This window comes from Gallus gallus, chromosome 2 (genome assembly GCF_016699485.2).
Source record: "Gallus gallus isolate bGalGal1 chromosome 2, bGalGal1.mat.broiler.GRCg7b, whole genome shotgun sequence".
Lineage (NCBI taxonomy): Eukaryota > Metazoa > Chordata > Aves > Galliformes > Phasianidae > Gallus > Gallus gallus.
Window position 1 is genome coordinate 52,036,945 of NC_052533.1, and position 26,789 is coordinate 52,063,733.

General features: G+C 40.3%; 1 protein-coding gene across 4 annotated transcripts in view; it reads right to left on the reverse strand.

Annotated features, from left to right (window-relative positions):
- The window catches only part of EGFR (epidermal growth factor receptor), a 257,106-nt gene that overhangs the window by 221,440 nt on the left and 8,877 nt on the right, over positions 1 to 26,789 (reverse strand). The window contains exons 2-4 of one of the 4 annotated variants that reach the window (XM_046919483.1): positions 14,692 to 14,778; positions 11,829 to 11,892; positions 6,981 to 7,028 (exon numbers count right to left, since the gene is read on the reverse strand). The exons of 1 other annotated variant lie outside the window; for it this stretch is intronic. Coding sequence is in view for 2 of the 3 variants with exons in the window: in XM_046919476.1 (XP_046775432.1) it covers positions 11,829 to 11,849 (21 nt within the window). In the remaining variant the exon portion in view is untranslated. The remainder of the gene's footprint in view (positions 1 to 6,980; positions 7,029 to 11,828; positions 11,893 to 14,691; positions 14,779 to 26,789) is intronic. 2 more of the 4 variants (XM_046919476.1, XM_046919477.1) reach the window with 2 other exon arrangements.

A 26,789-nucleotide genomic window follows, 5' to 3' on the forward strand; every position in this document is an offset into this window, starting at 1 on the left:
CTCCCAGTGCCCTTATACAACATCATTGGTTTTTCTAGTTCGCAGTGATGAAATAGCAAAAAGGGGACTTCAGGGCCTTAGAGTGCTAGGCTGAAGTTTCAGAGGGACAAGTAGTGTTCTCCTTCATCTTTTCAGTAGCAACAAACAATACTGAGAGGAATAGGCAGACTCAAATGATCAACACGGCTCCAAGACTGTCTTCAGAAGAATTTTGGGTTTCTCAATCATGGAATGATCACTTGAAGTCTGCTGGCACATGATGGGATGCACCTTTCTCAAAGGTGGAAAAGGATTTTTGTGCAGTAGACAGCAGGGCTGATCAGTAGAGCTTTAAATGAGACTTGAACGAGGAAAGGGACAAAATCAGCTTCACAAGTGATGATCTATGGGACAGCACCCCAACATTTGAGGAACTGTGTGCTTCAGTTTGCTCCACAAGGTGCTGGGTACAGTGAAGCACATTTGAAATGTTTCTACTCCAATGCATACAAGCAAGAGGAGCTAGAAGCCATGACTGTCCCATAGCTACATCATAGTCGTAAGTGAAACCTCATGGAAAGAGTCCTATGACTGGTGTGTCCCAATGGAGGGTTCTGGACCTTTTCAGAAAGAATGGACAGGACAGGTGAGGGGTAATGCTGTGTGTGAGGGAGGGGCTAAGCTGTATGGAGCGTGCAGTTGGTGATGACACATTTAAGAGCCTCTGGATAAGGATGAAGGGACGAGCAAGTGAAGTAGACGACGTGGAAATCTATGATAGGCCACCCAGCCAGGATGATGACACTGATTAACTGTTTGTTATGTAAATAAGAGACACCATTGTGGCCAGCAGAGCAAGAGAGGTGATTGTCCTCTTCTACTCTGCCCTTGTGATGCCTCAGCTGGAGTACTGCTTCCAAGTCTCAGACCCCCAACACATGAAAGATGTAGAGCTTTTGGAGAGGTTCCAGAGGAGGGCCACAAAGACATCCAAGGGCTGGAGAACCTCTCCTATGAAGATAGACTGAAGAAACTGGGCTTGTTCAGCCTAAAAGGAGAAGGCTGCAGGGAGACCACAGTGCAACTTTCCAGTATTTAAAAGGAGCTTATAAACATAAGGGAAATCAACTTTCTACACAGGTAGATAGGGATAGGACAAGGGGGAATGGTTTTAAGCTAAAGGAAGGGAGACTTAGATTAGATGTCGAGGGAAGTTTTTTACTGGGTGGTGAGGTGCTGGAACTGGTTGCCCAGAGAGGTTGTGGTTGCCCTGTCTCTGGAAGTATTTAAAGTTAGGTTGGATGAGGCCCTGGTCTAGTACTTGATTTAGCAGCTGGCAACCCTGCCTGTGAGATGAGGAGGTTGATGATTCTTGAGGTCCAGCCAAAAGCCATTCTGTGATTCTATGATCAGCCATCCCTGTGCTTATGGGTGACTGCAACTTTCCAGATGTTACCTGGGAATATCACACAGCTGATTTAAACAAGACTAGGAGATTGTTAAAACACCTTGATGACAACTACTTGGAACAGGTACTAAGAGAACCAACTAGGCAAGTTGCCCTCCTGGATTTGTTGCTTGTAGACAGAGAAGGTCTTGCGAGTGAAATGGAAATTGGTGGCCATTTTGGCCATAGCGATCATTAAGTAGTTGAGTTTAAAATCTTTGATGATAGGAAGAAAGCTGCCAGAAACTTCATCCCTAGATGTGGGGAGAGAAGACTTCGGGCTGCTTGGGGAATTAATTAGCAAGATGTCTTGGGAAACTGCTTTTGAAGGCACTGGGGCACATCAGTGAAGGTCATTTTGTAGGTACTTTCTGTGCTTAAGAGCACACAAAAAAAAGGCAATTCCAAAATTCTGGAAGTCATTCAGGCTGAGCAGAAGGTTGACTTGAATGAGTAGGGATCTTCTACAGCTTAGGCTGAAAAAAGAAATTGAGAAAAGAAAGTGGCCAGACTCTGATCATATCCGGGCTGAACTTCCAGTGATCTCACTCACTGTCCACAAATTTCACAACAAGGTTTTGTAAGAGATTATTCTTTTGCACCTTCGTCTCAAGGCCAGCCACTCTGCTCCTGCTCTCCCCCTCCACTTTTGCCTTGGACCACCGGAACAGTGTGCAACAGGACACTGCGGGATCTTGGTGGTGACTATCCCTGCTTTACATAATTTTTGCTTCTTCCCTATCTTTCCTATTGACACGTTCCCTTCCCCATCACCCAAATTCGTAATAGTCGCCAGCCTGCCCGTCCCCCTCTCCCTGATTGATTAACATTTGGAATAAACTGGTCAAACCAACATTTGAACTATTGTTTCTTAATCTCACATCAAGTACACATATATCAAAGAACCTCCTCTCTTTCCTATAAATTGGAGTGAGACAGGTTTACATATTATTTCAGTATGGTCTGGCTAGATATAGGGAAGTTAGAAGTAGATGTTGTCCATACATAGATTTTATTTTCTTCTTAAGTTAAGAAATATCTTAAATACATTTGTATCATGAATGCTCAAAGGCGCTTGCAATTCCATGAGCCACACACTTAGGTTTTGTGAGAGGTAGATTGTGTTTTTGCAGTGGAATTTCCAGTATTTCTCTATGTGGCGTAGGATAAGTTGTTTTTCACAAAGAAAGCTGCTGAACAGAGTAAAGTTGAGACCGGGGCGTTCCGACCTAGGTAGAATTGGCACAGGCACTAAGTGAGGTAATTATATAGGGTAGGGGAGAGTCTGGTACAGGACAGAACAAGTGTGCAAATTTTTGAGAATACTGTCCTCCTGTCACCATAGAAAGTACAGAACATGCCCAGAAACAGTGGGTTGGAAGCAGACATTGTATGGAAATGTAAGGTAGCAACAGTGTTGGAAGACTGTGAGCCTGAGATGCTCAACCAATGAGTGCCAGGAGAGGCGTTACCTGCATCAGACCCAGGGTATATAATGGAATGGATTTCTCTGACTAGGTGCACAATTTCTCCCTCGTCAGTAGGGAGTGTGCGCCATTATTACAATAACGAATAAACTGCTCTTCACAGAGATCTTTGCCTGATTAGAAATTTTTGATCCTGAGCATGTTTCTTACAGTTTTCACACAGTAAGTGCTGCAACACTAATTACTATACTGGCTGGATGGCCTTCTTTCTCATGCTATAAAACACAAAAAGCCAGCCCAAAATGATCAACTAGATGTTTTAATGTTGTTTAAGGGAGAAAGAAGTTGTATACCTAACTCAGCTAAATGACAAATAAAAGAGGGTACTTTGTCTATATGAGGGTACTTTGTCTATATGAGGAGTCAGTAAATGTAAAATAGGATTCAGCTAACAACAATGGATAGAGTTGAAATGATGCCTAAAGGCAGAAGGAAAAGCTGCCCCTTAGATCATAGAAGAGTCTCTGGAAGATGATGGTGGAATGGTCTTCTCTACTAGTACAGTGGTCATCACTAAAATGTCCACGTTTACTAATAGTTATCAAGGGTTATCACAAGTCTTTTGTACTTAAACACTGAAAGATGACATGCAAGATTCTCACACCTAGTAACCACCATAAATAATTTGAACAGGCTAGCACTGCTTGTGCACAAACTAGGCTAGACGATATAGCAAGTGGAAAGTTGTACAGTTTTCCAAACATTTCAAAAATACATTCAAAGGAGAGATACAACACAACTTAGCTATCTTCAGATGGCACACATTTGTACTATACACACAATTTAACACAGTCTAAACTTCTAACTGGCACAGAGTGTGATACTTGGACAAGACCAATAATTATTCCTCTAGATACCACTCAGCATCTTCTCAACTGCTCCTATGACTGAATGTGGAGAAAATTGTGCTATTTTCATGTTGTTTTGCATCCATCCAGTTTTATCATTTAGTTTGAGAAGCCCTCAAACCCTAACAGATTTTTTAGACTGATATCTAGAAGAAGGCATGCCTGTCCACTGAGAAAAATCTTTTTTCTCAAAAAATTTTTCTCAGTGGACAGGCATGCCTTCCTTCAGATATCAGTTTTATCATTTAGTTTGAGAAGCCCTCAAGCCCTAACAGACTTGTAAGACTGATATCTGAAAGAATATCTTTCCAGATATCAGATATCTAACAGATTAGAAATCTTCTTATAGAACAACATATTTGAATTCTTCTTCCTGTTCTTCTCCATTTTACTCGGTCCAGTAAACATTTAGACTTTTGACAAAGAGCAATTGTGGGATCGGGGAGAAGTGGAGTTAATGTTCAATAGTGAGTGTAATGCTGTGCTTGGGATGTTTTAGGCTGAACTATTCAGGTACAGCAGAGATGAGGCCACTGTCAGAAGAGAGACGAGCTGCAAGTTCTATCTATGCAAAGAAGATTCATCGTGCTGCTCTTGGTTCTCTGGACAAACAAATGACCTCTTACCAGACTGCACTTGCCAAGCTGGCTGGTTCTGAAAGGAAGGCCACAGTTTTGAGGATTCCCTTCGACTCTGCCTTTGGCAGACCTCCTAGTCTGCTTGGAGGCCTTTATGAGCTCAGAAAATGAGACAGAAGAAACTCCAAACCTCAGAACAATGTTCAAGTAACAACAGAAAAATTGGAGCAGTGACCCAAATCAAGCACATTCATATATCTGGGAACAAAAACTATTCCTACAACAGTGAAAAAGAGAAAGCAGAGAAGACCAGAGCAGTGAGAGAGAAAGCGAACCTGTAAATTGCCCATTGAAAAAAATCCTCTAGAATGCTGTTTAAGCCCTGTGAACTGGATTCCTCTGATATTACAAACTGTTGCAACTCACTTTTTTTATCACGTACCACAAAATTTTCAAAAATTGTTCCTGTTGAAAGCTATTTATTTATTTAATCCTTGGAATTTCTTCAAGTATATTTTCTACGTTCATTATTCAGTTCTGATCTTTAGGTCTGTGGGACTTATATTGTAAAAAAGCCTGAGGTGTTGCTTTTTTTTTTTTTTTTTTTTCTTGCAGTTGGGAGAAAAAGCTAAGTTAAATAACTAAAACAAGTATCAAATGTCCCAAACAACGGATCATCATATTCACACTGCTACAAGATAAAGCAGCTATGGGTTTATAAACCACAGACCATGAGAACAACTGCAACACAGATCCAGTGATAATTCCAAGCCTGTAAAGAATTTCACAGTTGTTTTAGGCAGTCTACATCTATCTTCCCTGGGTACACAGTTTGATCATTTTTCCACAGTGACATTTCATTTCAGATTTTGTAACCTCCCTAATTCTTTGTTGCCTCACTCCTTGAATGCCAGGTTTCCTCTGATGCCCTATGCAAAGTGAGTCCAGGGTGGCTGTAAAAAAATCACTGAATTGAGACAATTCTACAGCCTATGGGGTGTTCACTTTGTATAGGAATAAGCAATTCTCTCTGTAATTCTGGGGGGGGAAAGGGAGGGGTGAAGAGGTCTTTCAGGGTGGTTTCCTGCAGGCCTCCAGGCCCCTGCTGCCTTTCAAGAAAAATCAGTTTATAATACCTACTGTAGTTCATGGCCTAGCCTCACAAATAGAATTCCTATTGCAACTCAAGCAGTAGCATGGGGAAGCTGTGGCCTTAGTGATTAAAGTACAGAGCAGAGGAAGCCGAGATCTCTTGTGGTACATGAAAAGGCTTTTTAAACTACAGGGAATTAAAAGGTGAATGTCTTGATTTTAGCATAAGCATATTCTGTAGGTTGATTCACAAACAGTACATTGTACACAGACATTTCACTGCCAAAAACCTAGAAAAGAAACAAACAAGGAATCTCTTACATGATGGAAAAGTAATTTCTCTATTCAAAATATGATTTTCTTTACCGGGTTACATACAAGTAAGACACTTTTTAATATCTACCACATTGAAAATGTAATGCAGTTGAAAACTTTGGGTCAGATAGACCTTATTTTTGATGAAATGAGAGGGCAAGATACTTTCTGGAATTTACTCTTATTTGTGCTGTCTTGGCAGTGGGCACTTCTCCCTTGGCCAAGCAAAATGGTGCAAGCTAATGTACATTACCCTGTACTTGGCACAGAACCAGGTGCCAGCTCGCCTGATTAAAGGTAACTCATTTGGCCATGGAAAACACTTCACTTGCCTCACCCCAGTGCCTGATGTCACTGACCAGTTAATGCTTCGCTCATAAATACATTACCTGTGAATTTTCAAATGCAATGTGCAGAGTTGCAATCAGACACTCAATTCAAAAATTGATCATGTCTGTTTACTAGACTTCAATAAGATTTATCTTACCAGAGAAAAAAATCCCTCCATTCACAACCATACCTTATTCTTGTCATTGTTTTTCGCAATAAGTACATTAGTGAACAATTGTTTTCAAGGATGAAGCACAGGAAGAGTAATATTTCGTCAAAAGTCTCTAATGAACACCTTGAGAACTCACTAAGAATTGCAACCACTTCCACCAAAACAGATATTGATGCCTTAGTTTCAAAAAAACAAGGCCATATCCAAATATACTACTAGTTTCATGCTGTTGTCCTCTTATTAATGTTTTAATTAAAAATATATTTTAAAAAAAAGAAGCTCTGATACTTGTATACATTAACTATATTATGGACTTACATGCAACCAAAGACAATTTCTCTTCACTCACTGAGGCTCAGGTGAACCAAAAGATCAGTCACCCATCATTTAGCCCAACTGCCTGACTACTTCAGGGCTGACCAAAATTAAAAGAACATTGGTAAGGGTATTTATCCAAATGCCTCTTGAGCAATGGCAGGCATAGAGCATCAGCCACTTCTTTAGAAAGCCCGTTCAAGCATTTGTCTGCCCTCTTGGTACAGAAATATTTCCCAGCACCCACTCTGACCCTCTCGTGATGCAGCTTTGTGCTGCTCCTGTCCTGCCATCTGTTCCCAAGAGCAGAACCTAATACCTCCTTCTCCTTCCCCTCCTCAGGGAGCTGCAGAGAGCAGTGAGGTCACCTCTCAGCCTCCTCCAGACTGTTAAGACTGTCTCACCAAGACTACATACCTAGAACCAGGCATCCCTCCTCCTGGTGCTTCACTCCAAAAAGAACACCTAGATGAAAAGTGTTGTGGTGAGAGTGGTGGAGATGTTCCCAATTCCCTTTTAATCAGAAATTCAGCAGTTTGAGAAACTGCCTGTCACACGAGAGAACCACGTTCTGACACAAGTGAATATTTTAACCCTGACCAGAAGGTTAGGGATGACCCTCACTCCTCCTTGTTGTAGTGGAGTAGAGATGGATTGAACAGATGAATGAAATCACTGTTGCAATTATTATAAAAATTATATTTCTGAAAACACAGTTACTGAGGTACTTAAAAACAAATACACAACTGTAATCCATACAACCAAATAAAGCAACAGCAACATCTGCTCTAAATGTAACACTGGGCTCCAAAGCATGTAGCTGTTTGAAAAACATGCTTCTTTTGGCTAAAAGGTTTTAGTTTTTTGCCGTAAAGCATAATGTGGAGCTGAGGAAAGCGGTTATTACTGACCATTGCATGTCTGGCCATGTACACATTTTTTCTTTAGAGTTCTTTTATAAAATATTCCATTGTCTTTTAAACTGCCATTATTGTAGACTGCAGCAAGGTTTTGGGTGAATATGTGCTGTGCTTTATTTAATGAGCAGATAGCTTATTGCATCTATGTTTGCCTCACATGAGACAGCTCTTACTGCATCTTCAGTGTTCTTTATTTGTTTTTAAAAGTCTAATAGCAATACTAACATTTTTTCGTTCTAAAAAAACTGGATGGCACTAATCAGCTTCAAAGCAGTAAATAATGCTATGAGTAGGAACATCCGAACTAAATGAAGTTTATACCCCAACTACTTGGTTTAACTTGCTATCCATCATAGGATCTCATTCATCATTAGTATTCTCATCTAGAACTCAGAACATGTGCTGAAATTATCCATGGCAGCTTGACTAGAAGAGGACTTTTAAAAATTGCACTGAAGATGTAAGATAGTCACTAAACATAAGTGTATGTCTTGACAGTTATAAATTTGCATGATTAAATTTCAAACACTAATAGCACTTCAAGAAGACTTCCTTCCCTCTTCCTCCCTTTTTCTTTTTTAACTTGAAATACATATAACCAACGTCCAAGGATGATGGACAGCAATTACTAAAATCATAAAGCTTAAAAATGCTGTAAATCTGCCCTGTTCCTCTTAAAATGCAGCTACTCCAAGGCACGTAAAATGCAGAGCAAAACCCATCATCAATGACAGTAAGTTCAGGTGAAGAATAGAATCATAGAATCACAAGGTTGGAAAGGACCTACAAGATCATCTAGTCCAACTGTCCTCCCATTACCCTTGCTACCACAAGCTACTAAACCATATCTTGTAGCTCCTCATCCAGATGCCTCTTGAACACTGCCAGGGATGGCAATTCCACCACCTCCCTGGGCAGTCCATTCCAGCGCCTGATCACTCACTGAGAGAAAAAGGTTTTCCTTATGTCTAATCTAAACCTCCTCTGGTACAACTTGTAGCCATTTCCTCAGGTCCTGTTTGTTGCCTGGAAGAAGAGACCAACTCGGTCCTCATCACAACTTCCCTTCAGGAAGTTGTAGAGCACGATAAGGTCTCCCCTGAGCATCCTCTCCTCCAGACTAAACAATCCCAACTCCCTCAGCCACTCTTCATAAGACTTGTGCTCCAGACCCCTCACCAGTTTCATTGCCCTTCTCTGGACACGTTCCAGGGCCTCAATGTCTTTCTTATAGTTAGAGGTCCAAAACTGAACACAGTACTTGAGGTGCGGCCTCACCAGTGCTGAGTACAGGGGGATGATTACCTCCCTGCTCCTGCTGGCAACACCATTTCTAATGCAGGCCAGGATGGCATTGGCCCTCTTGCCCACCTGGGCACACTGTCAGCTCATGTTCAACTGAGCATCAACCAACCCCTCCAGGTCCCTTTCTTCTTCACAGTCATCTAGTCACTCTGCCCCAAGCCTATAGCACTGCATTGTGGCCAAAGTCCAGGACCTGGCACTTGGCCATGTTGAACCTCATCCCATTCACCTAATCCCAGCGATCCAGCTTATCTAGATCCCTCTGAAAGGCCTCCCTACCTGCAGGCAGATCAACACCACCTCCCAGCTTGGTGTAATCTGCAAACTTACTGAGGGTACACTCAATCCCTTCATCTAGGTCATCAATAAAGATATTAAACAAGATGGGCCCCAGTACCGACACCTGAGGGACACCACTTGAAATGAGTCACCAGCTGGACTTAACTCCATTAACCACTAACTGTTGGGCACTACCCTCTAGCCAGTTCCTTACCCAAAGAAGGGTATACCTGTCCAGGCCACAGGCAGCCAGTTTCCCCAGAAGAATAGTTCAGAAGTACAGAAAGGCAAGAACACCTTTCAACTGGATTCAAACTACTATAAGTCTGAAAGACTCACCAGTACTAAAAGCCATTCTAAGAATTAAGTAGCAGCAGAATAGTAGGCAGATCTGCCACAGTGACAGGCTGAGTCAAAACCGTCCGTCAGATGGATCCCAGCTTAGCTGCTGATCATGACACCTGTGCACATTAGCGGCTTCTCCAGCTGGAAGCTTGTCTGCTTTTCCCTCTCTTAGTGATGTACAAGCCCATGAAGAGCAGTGGAGTCAGCTGTTGTATTAACAGCAGTTCTAAAGAGCTTAGGGAGAGGGTGGTAAACCACTGCTACTAACACTGACACTGCAAGCACTTAGGAGCAATTGGAGAACTTGTACTTTAATGAGATGCATACAGCTGTGCAAGAAGCATAACAAGCCAAGATTTCTAAGCGTATGTTCTTGTTCTGTAAGTGCAGGGCAGAGAGCTGGAACAGGAATTGTGGAAGAGATTTAAAACTTATAAATAATGGAAAAATGTCTAAGTACAAGGAGAAATGCGGGTGGTGTGTGCAGGTTCACATGGTCTTCAAACACCAAGATTCTGCACAATGTTTCTCTTCAGTGAAGCCCTCTGGCAACCAGTAAAGTTATGACAAAATGAGAGTGTTGTTTTAAATTCTTTTTTTGTAATAGATTGAAGAAGCAACAGTAGTTCCCAGACAAATTATTAAGTCTATTTCGGGTTAAAATGTGACTTGAAGATGTACGGATGAAATAGGACTCTGAGATTTGCCCTTCAATGCTGCTCTGAAAATCTTATCAAGTATATAACCCTACAATTTCTACTGGCCCAACTCCTCCTGTGTTTCAGAAAGCAGTAATTGCCTACAGCTTGTTTTACTTAGCTTTAGATCTCCCCCTGGGAACCAGTTCTTTTCAACGAACAGAGCTAAAGCTGAGAAAACTAAGCCTATTGTTACTTGAGTTCAGGAGGCAAAAGATGTTTGGAAGTTTTATGTTTGGCATAGAAGACCAGAATCTTTCCTACTCTCACTGTTCACTGGGGCCTACAGACTTAAGTTTTGATATTATGGAGAAATAGTTCTTTCACAATTGCAAGGCCTCCAAATGCATTCATTCATTGAACAGAGCTCCTTGCCAGTTCTGTTAGTGCAGTTACAGTCCATCTCGGATGTTGAATATACAGTGAACTGGATTTCCCCTAGATGTTCAATTCAGATTAACAAGCCATAAGTGCATCTCAGCTGGGAAATAAGGAGGTTTCTAACCAGATGAGCAGAGAGGATGTAAAACTCTCACACCACTGGAAGGAGTGTTTTACTACTACAGGTCTAACTACTTTTCAGATAAAGTTTGATGTAGTTCTAGGGGGAATAGCTGGCAGTAAACCATGAAGATACTGCTCATGACATCACTTCCAACCCTACAGCATACTAAAGAATTTGCATGATGCTACAGACAAAAGTAAACCACTAGGCTTGTGCACCGATCTAACTTATACTCTCTAACAGCAGTATTCCTGGCTCTTTGCACCTGATTTGCAACTAATGAAGAACAAGAACACATAAATTTTCTTGATCCAGTGGAAAGACCACGAGCAGTTTAGAAAGCACCACAAAAAGAAAAACAACAACAACAACAACAAAAAACCCTCTATTAGGTGTCTGGACATAAAGCACTAAAACCTATAGCTATTTCTCACATTAACGTTAGTCAGTTACCACTCACACTAGCCCACTGTACTGAATAACAAGCTCTCCTGATGTACTGGTGACATGTCTCTAGCAATGCTTCTTCCAGGGCACCACTGACAGTTTCAGATGCTATATTCTACTTCCTAATTACTTAATAATTTTGACGCACAAAAATGTTTTGAATGTTTATGCACCACAATTAAACCAAAAGGACATATATCTTATTAGCTCTCAAAACGGCAAAGAAGTAGTGATTACATTAGCACAACCAAAATGCTGAAAATAGAGCCTAATGTGGCATTCCTAATTTTGCTATAGAAAGGCACCATTTTGGAAGCTTTTTACAATAGTAAGCAATGAAATTATTTAAAATGCTGCTCAGGAAATGCACCCTGCCAAGAAAGCCCTAACTTAGGGATTTTGCAAAACATTTCTCTGCACATGGTGAACTTTGGATTTCTGACAGGTCATATATCAGGCAATTCAAAGCTCAGAGGTCTGCTATGTAAGAATTGTTTTTGTTCCCTTTTTTGGCTTTATTATCTGGCTTCTCATATGAGATCTGTGATTTTAAACAAGCCTTTCTTTCAAAACAAGACATTTTTTTTCCTGATGGAATTCAAACAACAGTCCTACAGTGCTACGTGATTACATCAAAATTTATAGCACCTCAAAACAAAGTCATGTCTAATGTCTTCAGTTCAGGATTACAAAAGCAATCTAAACCAAGAAGGATATGTAAAATAATCTGACCGTGTATTTCATATAGGGTAGCAGAAATACTTACCAGCACGCTAGGGTGCAGCATAGAAGTGCACTAACGTTGTCTTTTGTAGAGATTAGGCACATACCTGTGGAAAAGAGTTCATCACAGAAGTTTATGAAAAAAAAAAAATCATTAACGCTGGAATTGCTTTATTTTGGAGGTTTTAAAATTAAGTGCTTTTAAAAGCTAATTTTCAGTTCTAAGCATGTTTTTTGGGACAAAAAAAAAAAAAAGAGTACTATGTTTAGGTTTTTCAAAAGAAAGCCCTTCCAAAAGAAACAAAAAGTAAATATATAGCAAAAACAAGTACTCACTAAAGTACAGTTTTCTTCTTTTTGTTGTGAGAACAACACTCGTGAGGAAAGTCTAACTTCAGTATGAAGTTAGTAGTTGGCAGTTTGCATTGTTATTCCAGGTTTTCCAGAGCTTCAAGAGGGGTATGAGCTATCGGGTTTGACTTACAAGTGTCATCAAATGAGGACATTTCTTTCAGTACATAAATCAGAAGCACATATGTGAAGGAACAAAAGCACTAAGCTCACCCACTGATTTCAGTGAGTGGCTAAGTGTTTTTGAAAGTCTATCTTCTGTTTTATGATCATGAGTTTTGACACCCAGTTTTGAAAATTTAAGTTTCAACTTCCATGGCTATATAATTTAAGTTTGTACATTTGATTTTTGCTGTGCAAGTTTTGTGTAACTTAATGTTGAAATGTAAAAAAGGATATCTTCAGTGTGAGTACAGATTGTTGTAGTTACCTTTCCAGTGAGCATAACCTCAGAGTACCATCAGTGAAGATAAAGCTATTCACAATCAATTTCAGTTTAGCTATAAGCACAGTTTGGTCCATTCACTCTTAAAGGGCTTGCAAAATGCCCCTGTGTTGCATCTTCCTTTTAACATGCTTGTCATTGCTTTCTGGCCCAGACTTGGTCCTTTGAAACTAAGCAGATGGTCTTGCCACCCCACCGGCCACTTCTCTTTAAAATACTGCTGGCAAGTGAAGCCTTTGTAGATGGAGCCGAGGACAGGGCACTAACAGTGACAGCTGTGGGACCAGATAACCCTTGACTAATGGGGCATTTGTGATGGCTCTGGTTTCTGAAGACATTGACAGAATTGGAACCACACTGACAGCCCTGGCAGGAGATCTGTTATTTCATGCACACTGTCTAGTACATCATTTTTACATTTGGAGATTATGCATGGATGCTCATGATTTGGGCTCTGCCTAGCCGTATTTTGAGTCTTCCTAGTTCTTGGCAGTGCACGCACATTCCCTATATGCCTTAAACAGAAAGAAAACCAAAGCACCAAACTTGGAAATGGAGGCCATCAGCAATAAAGCCACGGTGTTGCAAAGTGGTTGTTCAAATAAGTTCTGGGATTCTATATTTCTGAGACAACAAAGTTTGTGAGCAGCTCTCTATCTTCTTGCTGCCAGCAATCTCAACTGACATTCAAGAGCCAAGTCCTTCTGTCTGGCCACCTGTCACAGGGTGCTGCAGACCAAGCAGTAGCTTCAGAAGAACTGTCACTGATTTTGCCAAATGGAGCTGGTTAGCTTTTGGTCATGAGTGATTTGCAAGAGAGCTGCTGACAACAAGTAGAAGAAGAAACACATTTCCCATCAAGTGAGTTAGCAGATAGGACAGAAAGCTGTTTGGCCAAACAGGAAGATGCTATTTTAAAATTAGCAATACCTCAGAGGAAAATCTATTCTTTAGGACATTTATAATAGACTTTTGAAAATGTGGTGGAGAGAAGATTTGTAACTCTCTTTGTAATCACTGTACAACCTGCTTCACATGTTGCTGTGCCTAGCTCCCTGATCTCAAGTACTTAACATTTGACATCTACTCGCTAGAGCATTTTCTTTTAGCTGTTTACCAAAAAATAACATACTGGGTTTATTCTAATGTGAGCATTACCTCTGAAATTCTGTACATCTGTAGATACCCACCTTGATGAAGTCTGTGCAGTTGTCAAGGCACATCTGTGCATCTTAGCCAAATAAAACTTCATGCATTTCAAATACCATTTCTGCACAGAGTCACTCTATAGTGGTAGAAAGGCTTGTCTGATTTCTCTCTCCTGCCAGTGACTTGGCTCAGGATGTTAGTCAAGTGAGTTCTCCTAATTCATCAGATGCCAAATCACTACTGAAATAACCAGTTTACAGGAACTAGATTTAAACTAGATACATTTTGCAAGTTGTTCTTCTATGTCAGTGCTTTTCTGTTGGCTTATTTTTTCTTCCTGGTTTTCAGCTGCCCAGCCATAATTCTTTGTACTTCTAAAATTAGTATCTCATATCCCTCATTAGAAAAATAACTGAGTTTTCAAAACAGTTGTTCTGTTACTCAGTTTTTCAGTGCTGCTCTTTCAGTTTCTGGTCTTCCACAAAGATTGGTATGTAGCCTACCAATGTAATGTTCAGGGAAGCAGGGGCAAGCTAATGTTTTTCTATTATAAATCCCAGTAAATCCTCTTATAGATCAAAGTCATCACAGAATGTTTAAGAATTCCCTTGAGATTACAAATCCAGCATCAGGTTGCCTAAGGAGGGAAGGACACTCAAAAAGTTGAGAACAGTCTTCCCATGCACTTAATATGTATTGAGAAATGTGAAGCTCAGTCACCTCTGCTATCAACAGTTTGGGCAGTGTGATCAACTACAGTATCACAGGCCACAGAAACTTAAAAGGCTTTATAGGTTAAAAGCATCACTTAAGAGTTTCACTTCAAGTATACCAGCAGCCAGCCCAGCCAGTTATGTGCTGTGATCTGACAAATGCATCGTAAAATATACAGGAAGCAAGAGCCCATTTTTTTTAAGGTTTCAAATGATCATAGGCAGTCCTTGCCTCGAGAACCTCTTACCAGCTCTGTTCTTGAAGTAATCATTATTATGCAGAACCTCTTGATCCTGATCCATATACTCTGTGTCACTCCGAATATCACTCTTGGCTGGAGGCGGAGCAAACAAACAAAAAGAGCACAGTGCTGTCATCTGCTTCATTTCATTTAGAAAAGTGTAAGTAAAGCCAAAAAAAAAAAAAATCAGAAGTTGTACAAGCTATCAATCAATCAAACAAACAAACACAAAATGAAGTAGATAAGGATATAAAGATGTTTACTAGAAGGGGCACTAGATCAAAGGAGTGGGAGTCAATTACAGATGTGGGACAGTGGATGACTGAAGAAGAGGACAGAATGGGTGAGATTATCAATCCAGGGACAGAGATTATGAGAAAAGCAGGAAATTCACATCTTGAATAATAAGGCCCCAAGATGGAAAAGATCCATGGCTCAGTATCTCAGAGCACAGCACAGGCCATATACCTGTGCCTGGTAAACTGCTCATTTTGGTCTATTTATAGCATCTCACCGCAGCATCTGAGGCACGGATTCTGATGCATGAACGATCCCAATCCTTTATTGCGGGTTCTAATATCCCTTATATACATCTCCAAGTTCTCTCTTGTGACTTTCCATTCCCCTACATGTCAACAGGACACTTAACAGATCTCCTTCACATCTAGACACTAACTACTCGTGCAAGTGCTTATCCAAGCAGAGCCACAAGTTGCTTGTATTCATGCATTTCTTCTCCAGTCAGGGTCGTCATCTGGTGAGGATTTACACACCCACTGACTTTTGCTCTTGCCTCCTGGAGACAGCTTTTGTTCTCAGTGTCTTCTTTCACACCACATCAAACTTGTTTTTCAGCCTCTATTCTGAACGTTGTCTTGAACCCCAACATCTCACTTGTGAATAGCTTTTAAAATATGAAGACAACTGGAAATGGTAGCTGATAGAAAGAGAGACACATACCTCTCCCATGTTCTCATTATCTGTAACCATTCTGGAGTAAAATGTCTGAGACTATGATTTTTCTCAGTTTCTGATTTTTCTCAGTTCTTGAATTACCAGTGATGTGCTTTAATTAATAAATTTATAATGTAATTAATAATTTAAATAAAGCGCAGCTTTAATTTTTTGTGTACTATACTAACATCTTTATTGTGTACACTCATTTGCCCCTATGCTGCAATCATTTCTGCATGGCAAAGAGTTTGCAGAGAGCTGCCACCACCACTGCCAGCACATCAGCCTCCACAGCACGTCAGGTTGGCACACCAGAGCTTCATAGGCACCAGAAACTGTTTGCTCATACATGGCCAGGTGAGACAGCATGGTTCTCTCATCTGGCACAGAAATGGCAATCACATCTCTTCTCATTGTATCTAAACCGTGCTTCCTTACAAGCATATCTGTCTTCCAACTAATACTGTCCTCTGAAATTTAGGAAGAAAACTCTCTAACTCCAGTGTGGTGCTTGAATGTGGCAATTCCTTTATTCCTCAGGATGCACACCAGGTGACTTGACAAGCAAGTGCACCCTCTCAGAGGTCAGGTTCTACTTTTCTACAGTTAAGACATACATATGCAGTACATTGGCATACATATTCATTCTTTTTCAAGGACTCATAGATATATGCTAATGTCCCTTTGGGCATGCTCAGTGGTATATCTAGGGTGGTTGAGTACCTACCCACTTCTTCCCCTTTTTTCACCGTCAGCCTTTGACTCACTTTCATTCACTTTTCACCAGTTTGGAAGACTTCCACTGCTTATTAGGCCACAGTGAGCCACTTTTTAAAAACAGTGTATGTGGAACTTAAGGAAAATGTCCTTACATGTTTTGAGGCAAAAGATAAAAAGTACTCTATTGTGACTCCAGTATTTCTTGTGAGGCAAAATCATTGAGGCGGAAGATAGAAGTATTCCATTATGTCCCCAGTACAAAATTATTGAGGAAAAACAAAACTATTTACCCACTAAAGCTGAAATTGAAAGTTTTAGAACTATCACTTACAGATTCCTTTTACTAAACTAATACAAATAGAATCATAGAATGGCCTGGGTGGAAAAGGACTTCAAAGGTCATCTAGTTTCAACCTGTCTGCCATGGGCAGGGTCACCAACCACTAGACCAGGCTGCCCAGAGCCACATCCTTCCCTTGAATGCCTCCAGGAATGAGGCATCCACAACCTCCTTGGGCAACATGTTCCTGTGCGTTACCACCCTCTGAGTGAAAAACTTCCTCCTAATATCTAACCTAAATCTCCCCTGTCTTAGTTTAAAACCATTCCCCTTTGTTCTATCACTATCCACCCATATAAACAGTCATTCCCTCTCCTGTTAATATGCTCCCTTCAGGTTCTGGAAGGTCACTGTGAGGTCTCCCTGGAGCCTTCTCTTTTCCAAGCTAAACAAGCCCAGTTCCCTCAACTTTTCCTCACAGGAGAGGTGCTCCAGCCCTCTGATCATCTTAGTGGCCCTCCTCTGGACCTGCTCCAAGAGTTCTGTGTCTTTCTTGTGCTGGGGGCCCCAGGCCTGGACGCAGTATTCCAGGTGGGGCCTCACAAGAGCTGAGGAGAGGGGGACAATCACCTCTCTCTCCCTGCTGGCCACTCCTCTTTTAATGCAGCCCAGGGTATAATTGGCCTTCTGGGCTGCAAGCGCATACTGCTGGCTCATGCCCAGCTTCTTATCCACCAGGACCCCCAAGTCAGACTCCATAGGGCTGCTCTTGAGGAGATCTTTCCCCGGTCTATATAAATACCTGGAATATTGGTTCTTAATATACTAATTAATATACTAATCCCTATTGCTAAGCAAACCGACTTATATCAATACCACAGCTACAAAGCAACCACAAAGGCCACATCTAGTTACTGTAGAATACTTCAGGTTCTAGGAAAAGGACAACAGTAGACTTCAAAATACTGGACATGTGCAACAATTTTATTATGTGTGGGTTTTCAGAGATTTGCTTTTGATATATCTGAGTCTTCAACAGCGGCAAGATGTTTAATGAACTGTAAATTTCAGAAGACAGTGAGACACTATGGGACAACTCAACCTACTGGTAACAAAGTTTATTACTAATAAGCAAAGCTCATTAGGTTGCAAGCCCATGTCACAATGGCAGCAGTACTTCTAGAGCCCCCAAGGAGGATATTATCTACCATTCAAGAGGTCTCAGTTTATAAGCAGAAAATCATATCCTCTTTTATATTTTTCAGTGTCAGAGAGCAAGTCAGTTCTTTTCTCTACAGCATCAGCCATATCCTCTGTGACTCAGTAAGATTATAAGTGAATGTTAGTGTCATGGTTTTATGACTTTTTGTTATCAGTATTAAATATCATAACATCACGTAGTGAACTAGAAGGAGTTAAAGAGTTAATGCTTCAATTCTGTAGACTCTCTGTTTCTGGGAACCTGCTTCTCAGAAAAGAACTACATATCCCAGAAGACTTCCTCTGATCCATTTCCATTTGCTGTTTAAAGGGAAAGATAAAACTTCTCACGAGTCATGAGATTGTCCCTTTCTTTTACTGCTTGTCTGTGTGGTGTGTGCTCCCTAGCTGTCTCACCTTCAGCATTAAAGTAGAGCCTTCAGTTTTGGACACTCTGTCTCTCATTTATTTGGTTTATAACTTCAATCTCAATTAACTTGTATTTCTGCTATTATAATTAGTAAATTAACTTTCCGCCTCAGATCCTTGCCACTGTTTGTTTGTTTGTTTTCTTTCCCTCTTTGTTCCCTTACCCCTCACCCCCCTTTTTTTGGGCTGGTGGACCTGTGGGCATGCTGTCCCCCTGTCACAGACACAGATAGATCTAGAGATAATACCATGACAGTTAGCTTCTATTTTTTATATCATTTATATATTGTATGTAAATAAGATGCAAATATATAGATTATATAGGGGAATGTTGATAGAAATCCAATCAGTATTGTTTTCTTGCACGTAACCTCATGTTGTTTGCAGTAATTCCTTCCACGGTATTGTTTATAGCTGTTTCTGTGTTTTGCATAATAGCGTGGATTAGCAACTACTGCTGGAAATTCTCAGATTAGTCTGGCCTATGATTTATGGAGACAGATACTGATAAAACAAAAAACAAAAACAAAAACAAAAAAAAAACACAACAGAATGGGAGTGCTGTAGCAACAGAAATTGTTGACAGTACGTGTATGTACTAAGAATAAGAACCACAGCTGGTTCTTTTACTTCACAGATCAAAATTCACATAGCTGAATCTGAAGTGTTAATTAAAAAACAAGGAGAAACTGGATTTTCTCCTGGGTTGGTCAGGATCTATTGGCCAAAACTAGAACTTGTCACTCCATTCTGCCCCATCTCCAACCATAATAGTTCAACTGGACCATTAAAAACATGTTATGAGAATACTTGGAGCACAGTCACATCCCAGTAAAGTCTTGGGCTAACGAGTTTATCGGTTCCCAATATGCTATTTATTAGGGGTTTTGCTCTGAAATGCTTGTGCTCCCTGGTTTCTCATTTCTATCCCATTTCAAAGCTTTTTAATTACAAGATTCTTCTGCTCTGAAGATTGGAATTTTACTGTATCTTAAAATAATGAAAAATGATTAGATATCAAGTAATAAAGGATTCCTCCATAGACTCTTGGCCCAACATCTTTTATATTGTTTTGAGTTTTGAAGTGGGGTGGCATGCCTCATAGCCATTTTCACTACAAATGGCTTCTATCCACTTTCACTGCAAGGAAAAACATATCTCCTTGTGGATAATGCATAGAAAGGCATTGCAATTTTTTTCTTACATGTCCACACAGTTCTGGTGACAAAGGCAGCAATGATCAGAAGTGGGAGGGCTATAATTTGTGGTCTGTATAAATCCAGACTGTACTAATTGTTCTTATCTTAGCTGATGTTTTAGAAAAATAAGACCCACCAAAGGATTCCTTTTTCCAGAACAGAAAGCCGAGAAACCTTTTGGGTAACTTTATTTCCCCCCCTCAAACATAAGACAGAATTTAAAAAACAAAGTTGCAATTTGCTTATGTTTACTTTCTGGGTTTTTCAGAGCTTCTCTCTCATAATGACAAATCTAACAATTCCCAGGATTATGAAAACATCAGGAATTTACTGAGTTAGATCACATCCAAATGATAATGGCATCATTTCAAAGGGAGTCAGTTTTTCCATTTTAGTGTCTCTCACTTTATGACACTCCACCCTTTTATACAGGCTTGCCAAAATCTCATTTCTTCCATCTGAGCTTCTCTGAGAAAAAAAAAAAAAAAATAGAAGTAACTATTTTCCTCTGTAAAAGCTGACTCGGGAGAAAACTTTTGAGTATGGCATGCTGTATGCTACCTTATCAGGAACTGTACCAAAGTTAAAATAAGTCTTTGAGACATTTCTACTGTTCAGTACAGTTACAGAGAGCTTTAAGACAGTTCAAATTCAATCTCTGACTTGCAGTTTTTTTCAGAGGGGTCTCCATGTCTTCCTTTCATGTGATCTCATGAATATTTCTTTCCTCTCACTAGTAAATTTAAACACAAATATCTTCCCTCACATCTGCTATGAAGAGAACCAAGTATTATGTTCCTCAGTCTTTAAGGGGTGTCGCTATGTCAGATGCGAGCTGTGTGTCCAAGCAAAAAATTTAGACAATTTGTCTCTGGGAATTTTGGTTGTAGGAAAATGTAGAAGGACAACTCATGAATTTTATTAAACTGCTGCAAGTCTGTATGCAATTTAATGTACAAAACAAGCTCCATTGTGGAAAACACCCTTGAAACTGCCATCATCTTAAAAAACAACCAGTTACTAGGAGCCAGGCCTTTTCCTTTCAGAGAATCTGTGGTACCCACTGTAAGGAAGAATGTTTTTGGAGGATGGCCTTCCTTGTGAACACATATATCCAGCTCCATCGGAAGAGCTTTTTAGATGCAAAGTCTTTCCTTCCACTTCTCTTTTTGCCAGCCTTGTAGAAACAATATGGGTGCTGTCTGGCTGGAAATACGTAAGCCGAAGGTGCTTCTGTTCCCATCCCCTCCATCAAACACAGTCAGTCATCTCAGCCACAGTCTGTAGTATCTGATCACAGTCATGTCAGTTCTCCACCTACAGCCATAACAACCATTCCTGCCTTTCCAAGGACAAAGTTGGTTGTGAATACATCTGCCCTCAGTATCAGCTGCAGCCTTGGGTGCAGGGGCCTCCAAAAATTAGAGCATTAATGGGGACTTCACGGGCTCAAAATAATATTTGTCAACAGTTACCAAGTCTCCAACATTTATCCAGTGTATGGGTGGTGTTGAGGCTTGCTGAGCTTCCTACAGGCAATAACAGTACTACAGGATGTCTAGAAGGTCTTTTGGCTCGTCTTGCTTTCAGAAAGGTGAAGAAAGAAGGAAGAGTAAAGAACACGAGTGATGTTTTTGGATCACTAATTGAATCAAATTCAGGGAAATTCTCTGTTTTCCCCTGACAAGTGAGGCTAGAGACACTAGCAACTCAGTTTGTTGGGACCCAACTTACAAATGACAAGCATTTGTAAAAGCATGGCATTTACAGGCAAGGCCTCCTATTAAAGAGAGCTTTAAACATTGTATATTTTGCAGTTTATGAATACTGGATGACCTAAAAATATATACCATTCTTAAATTATCACTGGCTAATACAAATCTGCTTGATCACTGAAGAGAGACTTATATTCCTATGCAAGAGATTTGTACTGGGTTATGGAAACTTGTCTGCTTTGGGTTGCTGCTCTGCCTCCAAGTGCAGCATGAAATCACAGCCGTTTGCACATAAAATGTTTCTTGAGACGGTTCTTATCCACATAAACACACACAACTTTCTAAAGCTACAATGCTAAGCCACAACCTACATAAAAATAATAGGAAAATAGGTTAGTCATATCACCATGCTAGCTCTTAAATATTATTCTGCAAAACAGAATAAGAAGATTAACTTTTCTAGTCTACCTCTATGATCGTGAATCTGCTCCTTACCCACCCTCTCCTACTCTGCTGCAGTTTGGCCACCAGCTTTGTTGCATGGCCGAACTGGAAACACAGATTCCCTAAGGGAGCTGCCATCCTCTGCTCTTCCCCTCCCAGACAATGAAATCTCCTGGCTCCACAGCTGCTACAAATTCAGGCTGTTCTGCACAGTTTGTGATTCATATATCATATGACTGCTCTTTAGATAATTGTCTTTCATTTTACTTTCAGCAAAATCCATAGGTGAAAAACTTTGCCTTTTTCTTCCACAAGAAGCGACTAAAGTAGGTTGGAGAACACAGTAAGCAGAGGGAGTGGGCTAGGGAAGGAGGGGGAGAAAGGGAAAGAGAAGAAGTTTTTCCCTTCTTCAGTCATGCTAAGGTATCTCTCTGACTGAGAAGGTATCCAGCTTTATGAGAAACTGAGAGAGGCTGTTCACAGATTTTATCCCATTTTTGCACATTTTATGCGCAACTTAACTAATGCATAAAACAGAGACCTTTGTGGAAAACACTTTTAAAAGTGCCAGTAGGTCCTTGCGTCTTCTTAAGAAATGTATCTTGTTACTGAGCATTGAGCCTATTGCTCTCAGGTAAGCTGAGGTAGCCAGTACAAGGAAAAATACATATTTTTGGAAAGCCTTTTCTTGTTCATATTTTGTCAGTTCAGTGGGAACCAGAAATGCCCAGAATGAACATAAAAGCACACCATTTTTCCTTTTTTTAAAAATGAAGGTGAACATCAGCACAGGCTAAAGGCAGGATAGGATGTTTTGCAGCCTGGTACCTTCACTTCAGGCAGTGGAGGCTGAAGTCAGGCATCCCTTTGGTCCATCAGGCCCAGCTGATGACCTGCACTCTTTGGCAAGCCCAGCTGTGCCAGCTCACCCCAGCAATCTTCAGCTCACAGGCCTTTCCAAGGCTGTAGTGCCAATATAAACACCTAGTTGTGCACTTTCTGCTAGTGCTTGGAAGAGAGAAAAAACATCATGACATGAATTAGCCACAAGTCAGATTTTCTTCAATTGTTTCAACAATTTATTTATTTTTAATCAAAGCTGGTGACTCATTTCAGGAAAGCATCTGGAAACTTTTTTTTTTTTTTTTTTTTTTTTTTTACTTTTAGAATAAACTTTGGATGACAAGCTTATGAATGGAGCTTTTCTAGCATTTTTAAGAGAACTGCCAGCACATGGTAAAATATATTGCTAGCTATGATTAGAGTAACATAGACTTAAGACAATAAAGTTGGAGCTCTTTGGGTTGTACCCGATTCTAGTTTGGAAAGAAATTGTACCTGAAAAGTCTGTTTCAGCATGAGGCAGACTGAAGGACTACTACCTTCAGAGGCTGACACAGCATCTGTGCAGCCTTGCTAAATAGAAAATTCATCACCAAAATGAAAAAGACCAGGTGTTAGCAGTCTACTAGAGGTAGTATTAGTGCTAGTGAAGCTAAATCAGACAGAGAGATACTACAGAAACGAGTAGAAGTGTCTGAAAATTCAAGGTATCTTTGGAGGAAAAGCACAAGCCAATCTGATCTGCCTAGCTATTTGTAAAACACAGAGTGCCACCAACTCTGTACTGGGGTACTGATGACACTGTAATGCTATAGGGTAATCAATTTAGCCTTAGATAATCAAATAATAGAGACATTAAACCAAATTCATAGATCAAAGTAAAATTTATACTGCATAACAGGAAAAAAATTATTAATATCATGGCAGGTGTTAATCAAAGTCTTGTACGTGGTCAGGCTGTGCATCTTTCGAAGTCAAGAAGCTATTAATATCCGTTTTCTTTTCATGCAGCTCATCTTTACAAACCTCCTCTGATAAGTGTTCTCACTCATGCTCTCTCCCACATTGATTTTGCTGACTCATTTCAAAAGGAAGTGCTTTTAAGGAATGGGGGACACAACATTCTGGGGCTCCCTCCTGGCTTTGCACAACCCTCAGCTCCCTCTGTGCCTATTCCTGGGCTGAGCCAGATGGCAATGCAGCACACAACAGCCTGACAGCAGATGACATGTTCAAAGTGCTGCATCAGCTCCAGCAGTCTCCTCGGAGGCAATGCACTTGTGTCACTTGGAGGTTTGCTCTAAATCTGCAAAGTCAGATTGGTGCTGGCTGTAATTTATCTGTAGCATGCAAATGCTGACTAATATTTTGTTTGGGAGTAAAATCTTAATGTAGTTACTCTCATCATGTTTCTAAGCGTTCAGCTCTTTCTCAAATGCTCCAACATAGAATATTAATGACATAGAATCTAAAATTAACTCAGTGATATTATCAAGATTTTTAATATTCATAGAAACAATGAAATCCAAAGCTTCCATTTGTAGATCAAATTTTAAATGACATGAAGCCACAAAGTACCTTTTATACTGTTTTATGTACTAAACTGTGTCAATTTATAAGACCTTCTGCCATCTGTAGCAGAGATGACACCAATATGTAAATACATGGAAACTGGCTGCAACAGAAGTATTTTATATGCAAGTCTCAAAGTGTTTTGGCAATTGGGAAGATTAAATGATGCTTTGCAATCTTACTCCTGACCAAGGTGTTCAGTCCAGTACCTTGACCAGACACTGCACGCTGCTCATTCTCTATGGCAGATCCTTCAAACTTGAATAGTTAGGAGAAAATTGAGAATATATTTGCTGGAACATTCCATATATATTAACTCTTATCTGGAGTTACAGTGTAAGGAGCAGTATTGTCTGACCAGTAATTTCAGAGAAAAATCTTAAACTGTCAGAATGGGGGGACATCTAATAAAAATGACAAATTAACCCATATCAGCAAGCCACCTATAACTGGACTATAAAAGTGTCATGGCAAACAGTCCAGTGCATTTTAGTTCCTATGTCAAAAGCCTCTCAGAACCACAGCCATGGTCCAGTGAAGAATACAGCCTAAGAAGCCCTGCTGTGAAAGCTGCTTGTTTTGCATGATAGTCTTAGAAAGGTGGCCTAACTGTTGGGAGTTTGTTCTTGGTCTTCTACAGCCAGTGGATATTTAACCTTTAGGTCCTCAGCTATTTCTGGTGCAGCAAGTGTTTTTCCTCATTAACCTCACTGGTCTTCACTCATCATCCAACAAATATTTAGAAATTCCAGCCTGATTTCTCAAGACCTCCTAAAAGTGACTGAGGCAATATTGTTAAGTCAGAGATAATAATAAATGCTTTTCTGCCTGAAGAAAGGATTTTCTTAGTTACACAACAGTTCATTCAACTAGGCTACTGACGGAAGCAACAAGAAGGAAAAGTCCAACTATGTAACAGTTTAACTCAGAAAGAAACTGTTGGAATCTGTCCTGGAATTGTTATGCTGCCTGACAGGGGTCCTATGCATAAACACACACATATTGACAGGTCCTGAGACAGTACGAACTTTACCCTTGGGCAAACTAGTGATAAATGCAAGATCGCCATTGGTCTGTGCAGTAAAATGCCACACTATGCTAGCTAAGGAATATGCTCAATTTGGCTCCTCTGGAGTGCATCAAGCAGACATGAACCCACACTGTAAGCTTTAGTTCATCCCAGCCGAAGACAATTTAATTCCTTTAGATTTTACTGACCTTTCTGTCTTCTGTCTACCAGAGAACATCACCTTTTCAAGTCCCAGGCAGAAACTTCACAGAATCTCAGCAATATTTCTTTATTCTCACTGGTAAATTTAAACACAAATATCTTCCCTCACATCTGCTATGAAGAGAACCAAGTATTATGTTCCTCATCCTTTCCTCATCCGCTGCTTTTACAGTTGAACATGTCACACATACTACTTTCCAGGTCCAAAGACTATCCACAGTGGAGTTCAGGATAGATCTATGGAAACTTGCCCACGCTTAGGTAAGCTGAATACTGAATAATGTTTCTTTTGGGTGCTTTGAAGGGCTTTGATTAGATGTATCTAAAGCAAAAGTCTTTTTCCTTTAACTTCTGGGTACTGCTACTTCCCCAGCAGAGATTTAGAACATATTTTCCACATGTACATGCCTAATGTTACACTGGAGAGTTATATACACCAGCAGATGTAGCTGGAAGGATTAAAGAAGGCTGAGAGGGATGACAACCTCAACACTGTCAGATCCAGGCAGCCAAAGTGGCAGGATTTGTGCAAAATGGCATTTACTTAGAATTGTGGAGGGAGATAAGCACAACATCATTCCCCCCCTTTACTCTTTGGAGCCTTAATTCTGTTTCTTAGTTCTCTGCTTTAACACTAAGGGGTTTTTTTAGACACTTCCAAATGAAGTTTATATTTTGTTCCAGGTGACATATAATTTCCACTATCTTGTGGAAAAGCTCTTTCCACATATCCAGACAGCAATTCAGCCCCTATTTTAGGATGTAAAAAGAATGTGTTTTCATCTAGAAATACTTCGCCCAGTCCAGAAATCAGGAAATCAAGTTACACAACACATAGGAGATGAATGTCTGCTTGACCCTTATGATGCAAATTTAACAGAAGTCAAAGATGTTCTAAAGCAAAATTAGAGGAAAGGAATCCTGCAGAATGACCTAATGGGGCAGCACATGTTTGTCTTACAGAGTGACCTTCCGGCAGTGAAAGTTTAAACATTTTCAGTGGCCTTGGTACTCAGTTTCTGTTTTCCTATGTCACTTCTGAATAAGCAGCGCAAAATATTTTCATCTGCAATGGAAAGATTTCATTTTTTCTTCCCTCTGACTTTCCCCCTATAGTAAAAAAAACTTTCATTTGTTCAAAAATCAAAGGAGAGTGGAAGTTATGTGAAATCATATATTTTAGGTTTGTTTTCTCTTTGAATTCAAACAGAAATGATCTTCTCCTGAATGCATTTTAACTGTAATTCCACACAGAAGGGAAACTGCCAAAACTAGACAGACAAGAAATGCACTGAGTTTTCAGGCAGTGCAAAGCTGAAGCACAAGGAAAGAGGAAGGGACTGCAGTACCAAACAGCTCCCAGGAGAGGCTCAGGAATGACATGACAGGATTAAAGAGGACAGGAGATGACCAAGAAACTTGAAGCTTAATTTTCTAACCCTAGTCTTCTCCAGGGCAGGTTTCTGAAAGTTTGAAAACTCTTTCTACTGGGCCACTCAGCCCCAAGACTATAGTGC